This window comes from Chrysemys picta, chromosome 2 (genome assembly GCF_011386835.1).
Source record: "Chrysemys picta bellii isolate R12L10 chromosome 2, ASM1138683v2, whole genome shotgun sequence".
NCBI lineage: Eukaryota > Metazoa > Chordata > Testudines > Emydidae > Chrysemys > Chrysemys picta.
Genome location: NC_088792.1, coordinates 160275379 through 160289615, shown reverse-complemented (window position 1 = coordinate 160289615; position 14237 = coordinate 160275379). Strand labels below are relative to the sequence as shown.

Genomic DNA, 14237 nt, shown 5'->3' with positions numbered 1-14237 from the left:
ACACATAGATCACATGGCATTGTTTCTTTCCCTGATTGGATCAGTGTAACTATTAAAATCAGTAAAAAGCGACAGAGGGTCCTGTGGCACCTTTAAGACTAACAAAAGTATTGGGAGCATAAGCTTTCGTGGGTAAGAACCTCACTTCTTCTGTTAGTCTTAAAGGTGCCACAGGACCCTCTGTTGCTTTTTACAGATTCAGACTAACACGGCTACCCCTCTGATATTAAAATCAGGTTTCTGTTGCTGAGATTCATGTTGACAAATATGTCAAATTTGGTTTGCACAGATTATTAAACATAAGAACATAAGGGCGGCCATACTGGGTCAGACCAAAGGTCCATCCAGCCCAGTATCCTGTCTTCCAACAGTGGCCAATGCCAGGTGCCCCAGAGGGAGTGAACCTAACAGGTAACAATCAAGTGATCTCTCTCCTGCCATCCATCTCCACCCTCTGACAAACAGAGGTTAGGGACACCATTCCTTACCCATCCTGGCTAATAGCCACTAATGGACTTAACCTCCATGAATTTATCATGTATTCTCTGATACTCTCTTAAAACCACTTATTTCCAGGACCATTCCGGCCAATAAGCATATTTGCTGGAATATCAGCAAAAGCAAACACTAATGGATGTGAGCACCACCACAGCCAATTCATTTATAAATGGAGATGGGCAGATTTTTTTTTAAGGTATTCATCCACCACTACTGTAAAACCATACCATAAAACCATAAGGAAATAGAGAGAGAGGAACATAGGAACTTGCAGACTAGATCAGACCTGTTGTTCACCGAGCCCATTATCCTGTCTCCAATAATGTCTGGTACCAATTGATTCAGTGTGAAAGACAAGAATCCCCATAGTGGATTATTGTGGCATATGAGTCTTTTCCTATCCACCATCAGTTAGGGGTTAGATTACTCCCTGAAGCATGACGTTCACAGTTCACATCCTTTCAAACTTTTTCTTCCTCTGCTTGTAGCTATGGCTATGCACATTAAATGGCCTGTGGGTGTGATTGGCCTGGATTCAAATCCTGGAGGAGGCCTGGCAATGGATGTGAAACACAAATCTGTGAGCTACATAAAGATTTCTGGGGCTCAAGAGAGAGAATATATGTATTATTTATAGGAGAGCTTTCCACCACAGTGAAGTTACTTTGAGTGTGGGCCAATGGTCTCACCCCAGGGTAAGGAACCTTGGATTCCCAAATTCTAATCCAAGCTCTACCTCTGATTTCATGAGCATGGACCTGGACAAGTAACTTCCATTGTACCCCAAGCCTTGATCTCCCAATCTCTACATATTAGGGGTACAGTGAGGTCTAATTAGTGTCATGTTAGCATAATGTTGTGACAGTATAAAGCCCGGTGTAAATGCTAAGAAGTATTGTAATTTGTCAAGTATCAGGGGGTAGCCATGTTAGTCTGTATCCACAATAACAACAAGGAGTCCGGTGGCACCTTAAAAACTAACGGATTTATTTGGGCATAAGCTTTCATGGGTAAAAAACTTCACTTCTTCTCCATGCATCTGAAGAAGTGAGATTTTTTACCCACGAAAGCTTATGCCCAAATAAATCTGTTAGTCTTTAAGGTGCCACCGGACTCCTTGTTGTTATTGTAATTTGTGACCTTCAAAGGGAATAAGAGGAGCTATTCTACTTTTTAGGATGTATATGCCCTAAAAAGCAGACTAGATCCTTGTAGAAAAATGCATCTTTAATCATTAACTCTTAGAGGACTCTTTGATGACCCTCACACCTATGAAAGACAAACCCAGCTGTGTTTGAGTTCACTAACAGGCTTTCAAAAATAAAATTAAAGTTACATTGTATTAGCTAAGTACATATGCAGAAAAGCACACGTTGCCTGTTGTCTGAAAGCCATAGGCTGAAGAGACACTTCAAAGCCAGCCTATCACACTCAACCTTTAAAAGGAAAGTATGTTAATGAGGCAAGCAGCTCAGGCTGTGATTGGTTATGTGTGTGGCTACCAAGCTAGAAGAGGGGAGTGGGGGGGAAGGCTGCTTCTTGTCACTCTAAGCCTTATACAAATGTATCAGAGAATAGGAGACAATCCCTGAGCAGGAGCTGCTTGTAAATTGCAATTGTAGGATCTAGCAAACTAAGAGGCCCCTGTTATCCAAACCATCAACTTTCCTGCTCTGCAGTTCTATCATTATTTGCTCTGGGATTTTTTTTTTTTGTCACTTACAAACCCATCAAGCCTGTTTTCTGGACTGCTGGTAGTGAGAAGAGAGCTCTTTCGAGTGCTGCTAAACTCCCCATCCCTGCAAGTGAAAGGATCCTCTTCTCTATTTCTCTTTTTCTTGCAGGACTTTGGGACTCATTGATGCACCCATTTCAGTGGTGTAACGGTGAGTAGCTGGGTGTGTGTGCGTGTGCTGGTTGTGTGTGTGTGTGTGTGTGCACTCAAAGTCTCCTTGTGTTGAGAGAAAGTGGTTTCCCTCCCCACATGGACACCAGCTGTGCCCAAGTTCATTGTATTACATTGGTGGGGTGGGAAGCTGTTCCTATTTATAAAGGCAGACTGACTCTGTAAACAAAATTCAAAGATATTTTAAAGAGATAAAAAAGTCTGTCATTTCCTTAGAGATCTGGAGTGGGAGAGATCTGCTGAAGTATGTGAGATGTAAGCTCAGGCTTTGTTCCCACTCTCCTCTTTGTGTTTGTGTGTGTGTTTAAAGCTGGCCTTGCTAGTGATCCTTGCTGAAGTCAAAGCAAGGTGAACCACTATCCAAAAGGGATTAATTTTTCCAGCTTTATTAAGTTTATGTATATATTTCCTCCTCACATTGTTAAATTTAATTATTCATGTCAAGCTGAGATTTTTTCCCCTTCATCCATTTGTGATTGGCGTCAATGGTAAGAATGTGAATATGGTTAATTTTAATATTGTTAAACAATTACTAGGATTTGTTTAATACTAGCTGTGTGAATGAGTCAATTCATTCACAGCTTCCATTAAAAACAACGCTGAACATGGTGTTGCTCTTGAAGCATTTAGCTTCTGTTGTGGCTAATAAAGATCAGCAAACCTTTGGAATCCAATTCCCCCCAACCGCCAAATTACATTTGCTTATACTGCTGCTTTTTATTTTCCTTTACCAAAAACAAAACAAAACAAAAAAAACCTCAGTTGTCTTTAAATATCAAAGTACCTTTAATACAATTCAAAATAATTTTATAGAATTTTTTTCAGTTTAGTTTTATAAACTTTTTATTTCTTTTCTGCTGTTTTCCTAGTCTGATTCCTCTCTCACTCCCCCTCCCCCTTTTTTTTTCTTTTTCTTGCAAGAGATGTTGTGGTTTTAATAGCTAGCAGATGGTAAATGCTCTTTGTATGTAATGTGGTTAATTAGAAGAAGAATCCTTTCTTTGACCTACTCAGGCTGAGCTTGGATCAATTATTTCAAGAGGCTTTTGTTCTAAACCTAGTTTGTATTGCGTTTCCCCCTCCCTTAATTGTATATAGTTTCATGAAATTTAACTAACACATGTCACACACACAGTCGATTGGCCATGTGCTTAAAGACAATGGAAGGGAAAAGGAAGGGGAGTGGGGAAGAGAATCAGTTTATTTCAAGCACAGTGAATCCTGCTTAGCTCCAGTGAATAGAAGCCAATTACTAAATTAATTTGCCATGTATTCATTTCTGATGCTGCTTATAATGAAAATCCCTCTTTCAAGGGGCCACAGAATGGGGATAAACCTGTTAAAAAAGGACTCAAGACAGGGCCTTGTATCTCCATTGTATTGTGCTAAACATACAAAAGGGACACGAAGACAAAATCAAGTATATTCGTGATTTTTTTTGTAAAAACAGTAAACCATTTTTTATGACTAAGTAGTTCACAATTGTGCTGGGGATTCTATCATTAAGCCATGGTTGAGTAACAAAGGTCAGTTTATTTAAATTTCTGAAAGAGCTGCAGGCTTTGAAGTGAAATATAATGCAACCAGTGGCTTCCTCTTCCATAATACCTCTTCATATACTGCCTGTTCTCATGCAGCTTTGGGGACAGGAAGCCAATGGTCTTGCCATATGTTAAGTGCTAACTTGTTCTGAATGCATGCATTCTCTTTAAAATAAAATACATATAAAGAAATCAGAGAAAAATGTTCAAACCTGGATGCATAAAGTTAGCCTCCTAAATCCATATTTAGGCTCCTAAATAACAGAGATTGGGTTATAGAGGTTCTGAGCACCCCCAGCTTCATTGGCTTCAAAGGCTGAGGATGCTTGGAAATGCTGAAAACTAGATCACTCTTATTCCGGAACCTAAGCATGGATTTAGGAGACTAACCTTAGGCACCTTGCTTTGTGAATGTTGGGACTATTCACATGCTTAAAGTTAACCATGAGCATAAGTGTTGGCAGGATTGGGGCCTTAGTGTGTTAAGCCTAAACTCTGATGGACAAATTGATCTTTCAACATAAATAGGGTTTGTTGAATATTTTGTAGCTGGTAGTGCATGCTACAGTTAACTTTTAAGTTCCAACTTCCATTATTTATTTATAAGTATATGAAATATACTGTTTCTTGTTGAACTATTTACAGAATACTGAATTATATATTTATATTCTGTCACATAGAGAGATACCAGTGGGTAAATGAGAGTCAAACCAGCCACCTACCTGTCGCTTTATGTGGAGGGAAGCTATGACCACCGTTGTGGACTGCTGGTTTGGGGGAATGCATGCGTTTAGAAGTCTTCTAGCATCAGAGCAAGAACTGAAATGGATGTTGCATTAGGTTTACAGATGTGAAGCGTGTTCCTTTTTTATTGGGGGGTGGGAGTAGGGTTACCATATGTCCGGATTTTCCCGGACATGTCCGGCTTTTTGGGACTCAAATCCCCGTCCGGGGGGAAATCCCCAAAAGCCGAACATGTCCGGGAAAATCCGGCGCCGCTGGGCCGGGGGCCGGCGGTGCTGGGTGCGCCGGGGGCCGGCGGTGCTGGGCGGCGGTGTTGGACGGCCGGGGGGTGCGCCGGGCCGCCAGGGGCCACCAGGGACCGGCGGTGTTGGACGGCCGGGGGGGGCGCCGGGCCGCCGGGGGCCGGCGGTGCTGGGCGGCCGGGGGGGCGCTGGGCCGGGGGCTGGGGCCGGGGCGGGCGGTGCTGGCCCGGGGCCGGCACCCCAGGGCCCGAGCCGAGCCAGGCTGGAGACGCTGGGGCTGGCTGCCGGAGGGGGCCAGCCTGGGCTGCGCCTCCTCGCCCTACCCCCCCAGCTTACCTGCTGCCTGCTTCCTGCTTCAGGCTTCCCGCGAATCAAATGTTCGCGGGAAGCAGGGGAGGGGGCGGAGTTGGGGTGGGGACTTTGGGGAAGGGGTGGAGTTGGGCGGGGCTGGGGGCGGGGCCAGGGCCCCGTGGAGTGTCCTCTTTTTGGACACTCCAAATATGGTAACCCTAGGTGGGAGTGATGTTTATTTAATGACCTGCTGAGTTTCTGATTCATCTTAAACAGTAAGTGGGGTGAGGCTAGCTCAAAGGCCTGCACTTGCTCAAAGCCCGGATTCTGATCAGTGTGGCTGGACCCTGGCATCTGCACTGATCCGGATGGGGCCGTGAATGCAGACTCTTGCACCCAGCGAAGTCAATGGAAACCCGGCCATACCTCTATAACTGCAAACGTAGACCCCCAATCCGGCAATGGTTCTGCTGCCCACTTCTCATCTGCAGGCCTGTACATGTTTGGGGCTAAAATCATTCTCACTGGGATTGCTTGGGAGTGAATCTGGCACTTAGACTCTTTATGATCTCATGCCTAAATACGTGCTAGCAAATGCAAATCTTGTCCTTGACAAGTAACTTTGAAGGGACAGGGTCAAGTGGTGGTTTTTCTCCATTGTTTCCCTCTAAGAACCTTTTGGGAAAAAAATAAAATTTCCCACCTGTGCAAACAAGTTTGGTCTCCTCTACCTCAGCAAACAATTTTTTATTTTTTAAAAAGACCTTGTGTTGCTTTTAAACGTTGAAAATTAACATGGCTTGTCTCATTGCATCCTGGTTTGTGAGCCCAGGATCTGTCCACACAGCTCTGGGAAATAGATTAGATTGTTGCTGTCTGCTCATTGTTTTTGTTGTAGCCCTATACAAATGTAAGCTTTTCCTCAGCAAAATGGAGTAGTGGCTTCTACATCATGGGGGGAGCTTTCCTCATCAGAGGATGATTTGTTAAAAAACTTCAAGTGCAGATATTGTGTATATACAAACATGCACTATTTTGCTTAAACCGATGCAAACACCTGCATGGATACTCTTTTATTTTGAATTAAGAAGGGTTTCGTTAATTTAATCTTAATCTTAAACCTAAACCTAATCCTAATTGATTTAAGATAAACCTAAATAAATCACTCTTAAACTGAAATTACAGTCTACACAGGGGTTTGCACCAATTCATCTAAATAGCTTTTAAATTGGATTTATGTGAACCGACCGAGTTGTCCATGTGGACAAGGTCTTTATCTAGGCTAGAATTTAAAGGCGTGTTGTTTGAATTAGGAGGAGCCTTGGTGATTATTCGACTAGTTTAGCATGTGTTAAAGCTTACGCTGCTTCGCCTAGGCTACGCTTTTAGAACTTTACCTAACATGCTCCAGCAACACCTTTTAAAATCGGAGTCTAGATGAAGCCTAGGACTCTAGTTTGCTGTTGGAAAGGGACACTACCTCCAAGTCTGGCTGGCTCCCTTTCTGGCATTTCTAACTGGATCTCTTGGGTTCTACATGCCTGTTTTTAATGATACTTGCAAAGTGGGTGCATCTAAAATTAGCTGTGTTGTGGCTGGAGAGCAAGGTCCCGTTCTTCCTTCAGAACAGGAGTGGGGGATAATCACTGAGGTTTTATTCTTTCCCCTTTCTCCTAAAATTTCCCACTGTTGCTACTGTAGGTTCGACTCCCACTGCTAGTTCCAGTGAGACTCTTAGGTTAAAGGCATGTGTTCCAACTATTGTGTCACTAATCCTGCTTGGAGCAGGTCTTGATGGCAAGGTGGTTAAATGCCAGCTGCCAGTGGTTCCTCTTGCAAACTAGTATTCCCACTGCTGCTGCCACCAGTGGGAAATGTTAGGAAAATAGTCAGTAGCCAGAGCATGATTCTCCTATGCTTGTCCCCAAGCATGGGGCCAGACTGGAGACAGAGAAATGTGCTCCCAGAAGCAGAGATTCTGTGCAAGGGTGTGTGTTTATGGGCATGTCCAAACAGGGCAAAGGCAAGGTCCCATCTAGACTACACATTGGAACAATGTTAGTATCAGGTCCCCTGACTCAGTTAAAACTAGTGCAGGTGAAGGCCTGCTGGGAAGCTCACTCTGGCACCATTAATGCTTAAGAGCTCTCTGAGGTCCCTCTGGGCTTCATAAATAAGAAGCCAGGTACTACTATTATATGGACTGTCCTTGCCTAGCTCACTCTGTCTTTCTATGCACATAATCAAGATTCCCTGTAGCTGGCTTTCCTTTCTCTTTTCTCTCTTGTTTTGAGTCCTGCTCTAGGCCCACTTATTTATGATGGGGATTTTCCACCCCATTATAAATGAGTGATCAATTAACTACTCAAGAGGCTTGCTCCATAAATCCAGATCATCTTTCGATGACCAGTGATAATCTGCCATACAACTAGGCTGCTCGCAACTGCCCCAGGTGTTTGTTTTACATTGTCCAGATGCAAAAAAAAAAAAAAAAAAACCATTAGAGTCATCGCTTTCAGGGTTCAAGGCAAGAGAAGCTGCGAGCTGGGAGTTTCATTCTCAACTCCCCAGCCAGCGGGGAGTCCAAACTCTTTGAAGTCTGTCTGGAAGCATGACAACAGGAGCTGAACACATGGCCTAATGTCACTTGCCCGAGATCACACTGTGAGTCCATGACAGATCCGGGACTTGAACCCAGATCACCTGCTTTCTAGTCTAGTGACGAAACCATATCCTTCCTCTGAGTTGCTAATAGACCTCAGACTGCCAGAGAGAGAAACTTCATATAACTGGTTAGCAAATTCTGTCTGGAAATCTTTGTGCAGAGACACGGCCAGGGTTTAGTGGTTAGCACTTTGCAGTAGGTGCTAAAAATAGCTCACTGCTTCAAAGTAGACTTTTGCGGGGTTGTGTACTTTAATTTTTTTTATCCTGTTTCTTATGTATGCATGGCCCATTATTACCATCATTAGTCATCACTTTTTGGGGTGACTTCTAATGGGCCTTCCTGTATCCAGTAACAGCTGCTCCACTGCCTGCATCCCAAATGAGGACTCTTAAGTTAAATATGGCCACAATTGATACCACCATTGTGTCATTATTTTTAATGGGTGATTTAATGATGTTTTGATCATTTCTGAGTAGTTTTGTTCAGAACAGTGAGAAGAGACCACTTATCTCCAATCTCTTTTCCTGTCCCTGATGATCTGGAGAGTAGGATGCTGGCAAATTTGGAGTGTTGCTCTATTCCAGTATGGCAAGAGAAGGGATACATGACTTTGTGGGCCTATGAGCTTTTTCAGTCCAACAGGAAGTGGCATAGGAGATTAGATAGATCATGTATTTTCTTCTGATACAAAAAGAGGCAGGATATTGAGTTAGATGGGCCTGTCCCAATATGATAAATGCTGTTTCCTATTGTAGTGGACCAGATCACTAGTTTATATAGTATCCTGTCCCCTCCCATACAGGAACAGACCACTGGTCCATACAGTCAAGTACCCTGCCTCCTGTCATACCAGATTTGATCACTGCTCCATCAGGTTCAATGAATACCCAGTGCTTCAAAACAGTGCAAAAAAGATGCCCTATAAAGCTCCTAGCTAGCAGTACACAGAGGTGATGGTATGTGGAGTTTCATTCCTGACCCCTGGAAGGATCAGTTTACACCCTGAAGCATGAACTTTGACAGCCCAAATCTTGATTTGTATAATTACAAATTTTAGTACCAGACATATAATTATCCATCCAGCTATAGTATTTGGCTCTGACCCTCCCTGAAGCAGCAATGTGAGTAGGGGTTGCAGAATCTGGCCTTTGATCTTTAGGATAGGAACCTTGTGTTCAGGTGTTTACAAGCATGGTGCATGCTTACTGTGCTACAGAACTAATAAATACCTCTTATTGGGGGATGTCTGGGACTTCAAATGGGAAGAGCTGAATGTTGTTGAATAACTACTATTTATTAATTAATAATACTTCCATAGCACTTTTCATCCCAGGATTGTCCAACACTTTATAGCTGTTGATTACATTACCCCACAATCCTCCTCCACAGGTAGGGAAGCAGCATCATCCCTATTTAATGGATGGATAAAATAAGAGGTGAGGTGACATGCCCAAGTTCATACAGTGAATGCGTAGAAAAACAGGGAGTAGATTGCAAGGGTGACATCCTGGTTCCACTGAAGTCAGAGGGCATTTTGCCATTGAATTCAAGGGGGCCAGGATTTCACTTCAGCAGCCCTGGCTCCCAGTCCCCTTTGTCTGTACTCACATTCCCTCCAAGAGATGGGACTAGAACTCAGGAGTCCCAGCTCACAGACCCCTCCCCATTCACTAGACGCATGCTGCTGTCTCCAGGCAGCTGTAGCTCAGATTCTCCATGCCTCCCGCTTTGCTCCTATGGGAATCTGCTTAGGAGGGAGATGGCGCTGCTTTAGGAGTGCAAAGCATCTCTCTTGTGACTTCTGTGCTCATGCGCCACTGTCCACAACTCCACCAATTGCCCTGCCCCTCTCTGTTCCTAATGGCAGAGGGGAAATTTCACTGTTACCAGAAGCTGCGGGGAGGGAAGGGGGATTTAATTGGCTGTAATTAAAGCCTTAAGTGTTTCTCTAGGAGGATTTTAATGAGATTCAGCAGAGCAGGGACGTGGGGTGCTGGAGCGGAAAGGGGAGAGGAAGAGGCACTTGAGAACACAGATGGGGCCTCAGTTCAGAGACTGGTGTCCTTTTAAATTCCCATTTGAGCACGATCTAAAGTGAAATCAAAGCTCCCCTTTTCATTAAGTCAGCATTATTTTGACTTACAAAGACGGTGCCTTTTCATGGCAGAGTCTTGCTTTGCAACAGCTTCCCGGGGAGTTAGTCTGCACTGGCTTTGGGTTTTTTTCCCCTGCATTCTTCTCTTTGTTTGAACTGCATCTCTCTCCCCACTCCTTGAGACGGTTGGGTTTATAATCCCCTGCTTTACCATTGCCCTCCTACCAGAGTCTGCTGTGCCCCGTTTAGGACTCCTGGGCTGATGCCTCTGGAATAGTAGCTGTGATTTTTGCCATTGACTCTAGTCCCAAATTAGATGCATCCTTGGTGGGTCCTGTGAGTTTCCAAAACCTAAGGAAACAATCCTATGAATGTAGAGAAGTAAAATCCCACCCTACCCTCTAGCACCAAGATGATCTGCAGGAGGAGTGCATTGGTGAGTGAGTCTGGGTACATATGGGCATATTGGGCCTAATGCAAAGCGCACTGAAGACAACTGAAAAAAATCTCCTTGACTTCAGTTGGTTTTGGAGAAGGCCCATTGAGTGTGTCACCACTTCAGGCTTGGAAGCAGGAATCTAGTGAAGGATCTAGTCCATTTCAGTTTCTGGCTCTTGTGCGCTAGCACACGGCTGGAATGACACATGCCAACTGTCCCTGTTTTCTCAAGCATATTTCTACTGTGCCCTTACATTGGACTAGGAAGGGAGTTTGTGTATTTCTATGGAGATAGAGAGTATGTAATTGTCTTTCTTCCAAATGCCTGGCTTCCTGGCTGTGGTGCATTTAGTCCAAGATGCTGAAGGAGGATGATCATTTTGATTAAAATCAGTTTCCCCTGGGATTGAGAAAAGCATAGATCAAAAGCAAATGGACGGTGTCCCCTTTGCTCCTCTTTTGATAGCACCTATAACAGAGAAGCACTCATCATGCTGCAGGACTGCATTGTAGCATCACCACTGATGCACAACTAAGGCCTTCTCTACACCAGAGGTTTGCATTGATTCTAGACATCTGTGTAGCTGCACCAGGGCGAACCTTTCGTATAGACAAGCAAAGCTGCTGTTTAGCTTGTAAACAATTTGGGACATGGACTGTCTCTTTTGTTCTGTTTGTACAGCACCTAGCACGGTGCAGCCCTGGTCTATGATTGGGCTCACTAAGCGTTGCTGCAATACAAATAACAATTAACAATATTTGCATGGTGCAGCTAACCTCTGCTTGGAACTAAAGTGAGCTGCATCAGTGCAAACTGGCTTTTAGCAGTTTATCCCATCTAAGCTGGGGGGTTTCACCAGCTGCTGAAATCAAGGCAAGTCTCCAGTGCAGACAAACCCAAAGATTGACTTGCAGAACTGAAATCTCTGGCCTTGGGGGTCAGGGGAAACGTGCTAAGAACAATGTCACCGCAAGAATCCCGTTGAGGTAGAACAAAGGTGGCCTTCAGCTAAGGCAATCCCCTAGGAGCCCTAACAAGTCTCGAGTCTCCCAAGGGAAGATCTCCAGGAGATAAAGGCATTGCATTGAAGATGTGGCAATGGTCATAAAAGAGACTTTGTAAAGAGGACATAGCAAGGCTATTTTTTCTCTCTCTCTCTCACTCACAGCTCCAGAGCAGGGTCCTTCACTCTACAAGCCACAATAAAGTTTCTGCAGTTGGACTGGATCCTCTCTAGTGGATGCATGGGTCAGACCAAGACTCCAGTTTGCTCTCCTGTGGCTGTATTGGCCCCACAGGACCAATGGGAGTGAAAGCATGCTTTGAGGCAGTAAAGTCAGCAGCGTGGACTCAGACTAACAGGGAGCAGAGCAATGTTGTGGGAGCAGAGGCCATTCATACATAGACTATGTCTGCACTTAGGCTTGGCAGAATTTGATGTTTATTTGTTTATAATTTTGACAGATAATAATCAATGACTGATTTTTAAGCTTTTTTTACCCATTTTAAATTTTCACAATTGGGGGAATTTATGGTGGGGGGGCGTCAGACCATTATTTAATGACTGTAGATGTTAAGATTCAAAACGTTAAAGCTTTATAAACTGTTAAAACACAGATTTTCAACGCCACATGCCAAAATATACAAAGTAAATCTCTTTAAGTCAACTTCGACCCATTTTTACTATTCATTCACTAGTCCATTGGTAAACAGCCTAATTCAAAAGTCTAGGTTGCTGGATTTTAACTCTAATAATTTCTTAGGCAAAGTAAGAAAATCCTGTTTATCTAAATTTGTATTATTATTGATGGAAACAATTTTTCTTTGGTTTGTATGTGTGCGATGAAATCAACGTTTACCAATTTTTAAACAAATCTAATCCTTCCAAACCTGTGCACACCACAAAAAAAGTGTGTTCTTAACTCGGGTTAGCTAATTCTGGTTAAAATAGCAGTGGAGACATGACAACATGGCTTTTAACTCAGATTAGCAGCTCAGGATCAACTCCAGATTGTCCTATAGGCTTAAACTTGAACTGGTATACTAGTAAACTTAAATACTGAGTACAGATGTGGTCTCAACTCAGAAAAGATATACTGGCATTAGAAAAGGTTCAGAGACGGGCAACTAAAATGATTAGTGGTTTGGAACAGGTCCCATATGAGGAGAGATTAAAGAGGCTAGGACTTTTCAGCTTGAAAAAGAGGAGACTAAAGGGGGATATGATAGAGGTATGTAAAATCATGAGTGGTGTGGAGAAAGTGAATAAAGAAAAATTATTTATTTGTTCCCATAATATAAGAACTAGGGGCCACCAAATGAAATTAATGGGCAGCAGGGTTAAAACAAATAAAATGAAGTTCTTCTTCACACAGCACACAGTCAACCTGTGGAACTCCTTGCCTGAGGAGGTTGTGAAGGCTAGGACTATAACAGGGTTTAAAAGAGAACTAGATAAATTCATGGAGGTTAAGTCCATTAAGTGGTATTGGCCAGGATGGGTAAGGAAAGGTGTCCCTAGTCCCTGTTTGTCAGAGGGTGGAGATGGATGGCAGGAGAGAGATCACTTGATCATTACCTGTTAGATTCACTCCCTCTGGGACACCTGGCATTGGTCACTGTTGGTAGACAGGATACTGGGCTGGATGGACCTTTGGTCTGACCCAGTATGGCCATTTTTATGGTAATCTGCTTTGCTGTGTCTTCACTGCTATTTGCTATCCCAAATTAAGAACACCCCTCCTTTTGCAGTATACCCCTCCTCTTAGTCACTTTCTTCTGCATAGCTACCCATTATGGTGCCTGATGTGTCTGAGGAGAATCCAAGGGGGTATCTGTTCAGTGGCTGGAGCCCGGGTTAGCCAGGTTCCCTTCCTTCCCACTAAGGATTAAAGCCATAACTACAGTGTGATGGCCAACACTCCAGGAACTGAAAGGGGATCTCCAAAGCTAGAAGCATCAGTCTTTAGATCTTGAGTTAAAGAGCCAAGCTATCTAGCTAGAGGATGTAACAAGAGAAGAACACAACAAATGCTGCAGTGGGTTACAATTGTGCTATCTACCCCAAGCAGAGAATTTGGGGAGGGAAAATTGCGTTTCTCTAAGAAGGGTAAATTTGATCATCTTCCATTTTCTCTCTTTCGTTCTTCATTCTAAAGGCTGTTTCTCTCTCCCCAAAGGATGTTTCTGTGGTTTGGGGCTGATTTATACCAATAAATCGTGCACAATGCCTCCCATCACCTTCCAGGATCTACCGCTGAATATCTACATGGTCATTTTTGGCACCGGCATCTTTGTCTTTGTGCTCAGCCTCATCTTCTGCTGCTACTTCATCAGGTGAGCTAGGGACCCAATGGGCTCTGCATGCACATGGCATGGAGGATACAGGGGAGCCTGTCTATCAGCTGACCTCAGGGCTCCAGCCTGGGAAAGTTTCACCCCCAGCTGCTTTTTGGGTGGTCTAAGGACACTAGTGTCCAGGGGGCCAATTGGAATTTTTGTAGGTGAAAGTTGAGTCTCCTAGAATCACATGACTCCAGGAGCTGGGCCTTGAAGAAAATCCTGAGACTTGTAATAAAATCCATGATAGTTGGCAACCCTGACTCAGACTAACGTACCCTTGTTTTAAGAACTCCCATGAAGAATCCTAGCAACCTCAGACTCTCACTGATCACTGAGCCTAGTGGGATCCCACTGGGGTGAATCCCAAACAAACCCACTGACAGCCCCAGTGTACAGAGTCACTTTTATATCTGTATAATACAAAGATCTATATGTTCCTTTCTCTTTCTGCTTGGCTACAACAAATGCCTT

General features: G+C 43.7%; 1 protein-coding gene across 2 annotated transcripts in view; it reads left to right on the top strand.

Annotated features, from left to right (window-relative positions):
• The first annotated feature begins 1990 nt into the window (after positions 1-1990).
• The window catches only part of RNF122 (ring finger protein 122), a 23791-nt gene continuing 11544 nt past the window's right edge, over positions 1991-14237 (top strand). Inside the window, exons 1-2 of one of the 2 annotated variants that reach the window (XM_005285077.4) lie at positions 1991-2384; positions 13604-13760. In XM_005285077.4, coding sequence (XP_005285134.1) covers positions 2360-2384; positions 13604-13760 — 182 coding nt within the window. In that variant the 5' untranslated portion in view covers positions 1991-2359. Of the gene's footprint in view, positions 2385-2550; positions 2660-13603; positions 13761-14237 lie in introns of those variants that run through there. The other variant, XM_024105544.3, reaches the window with a different exon arrangement.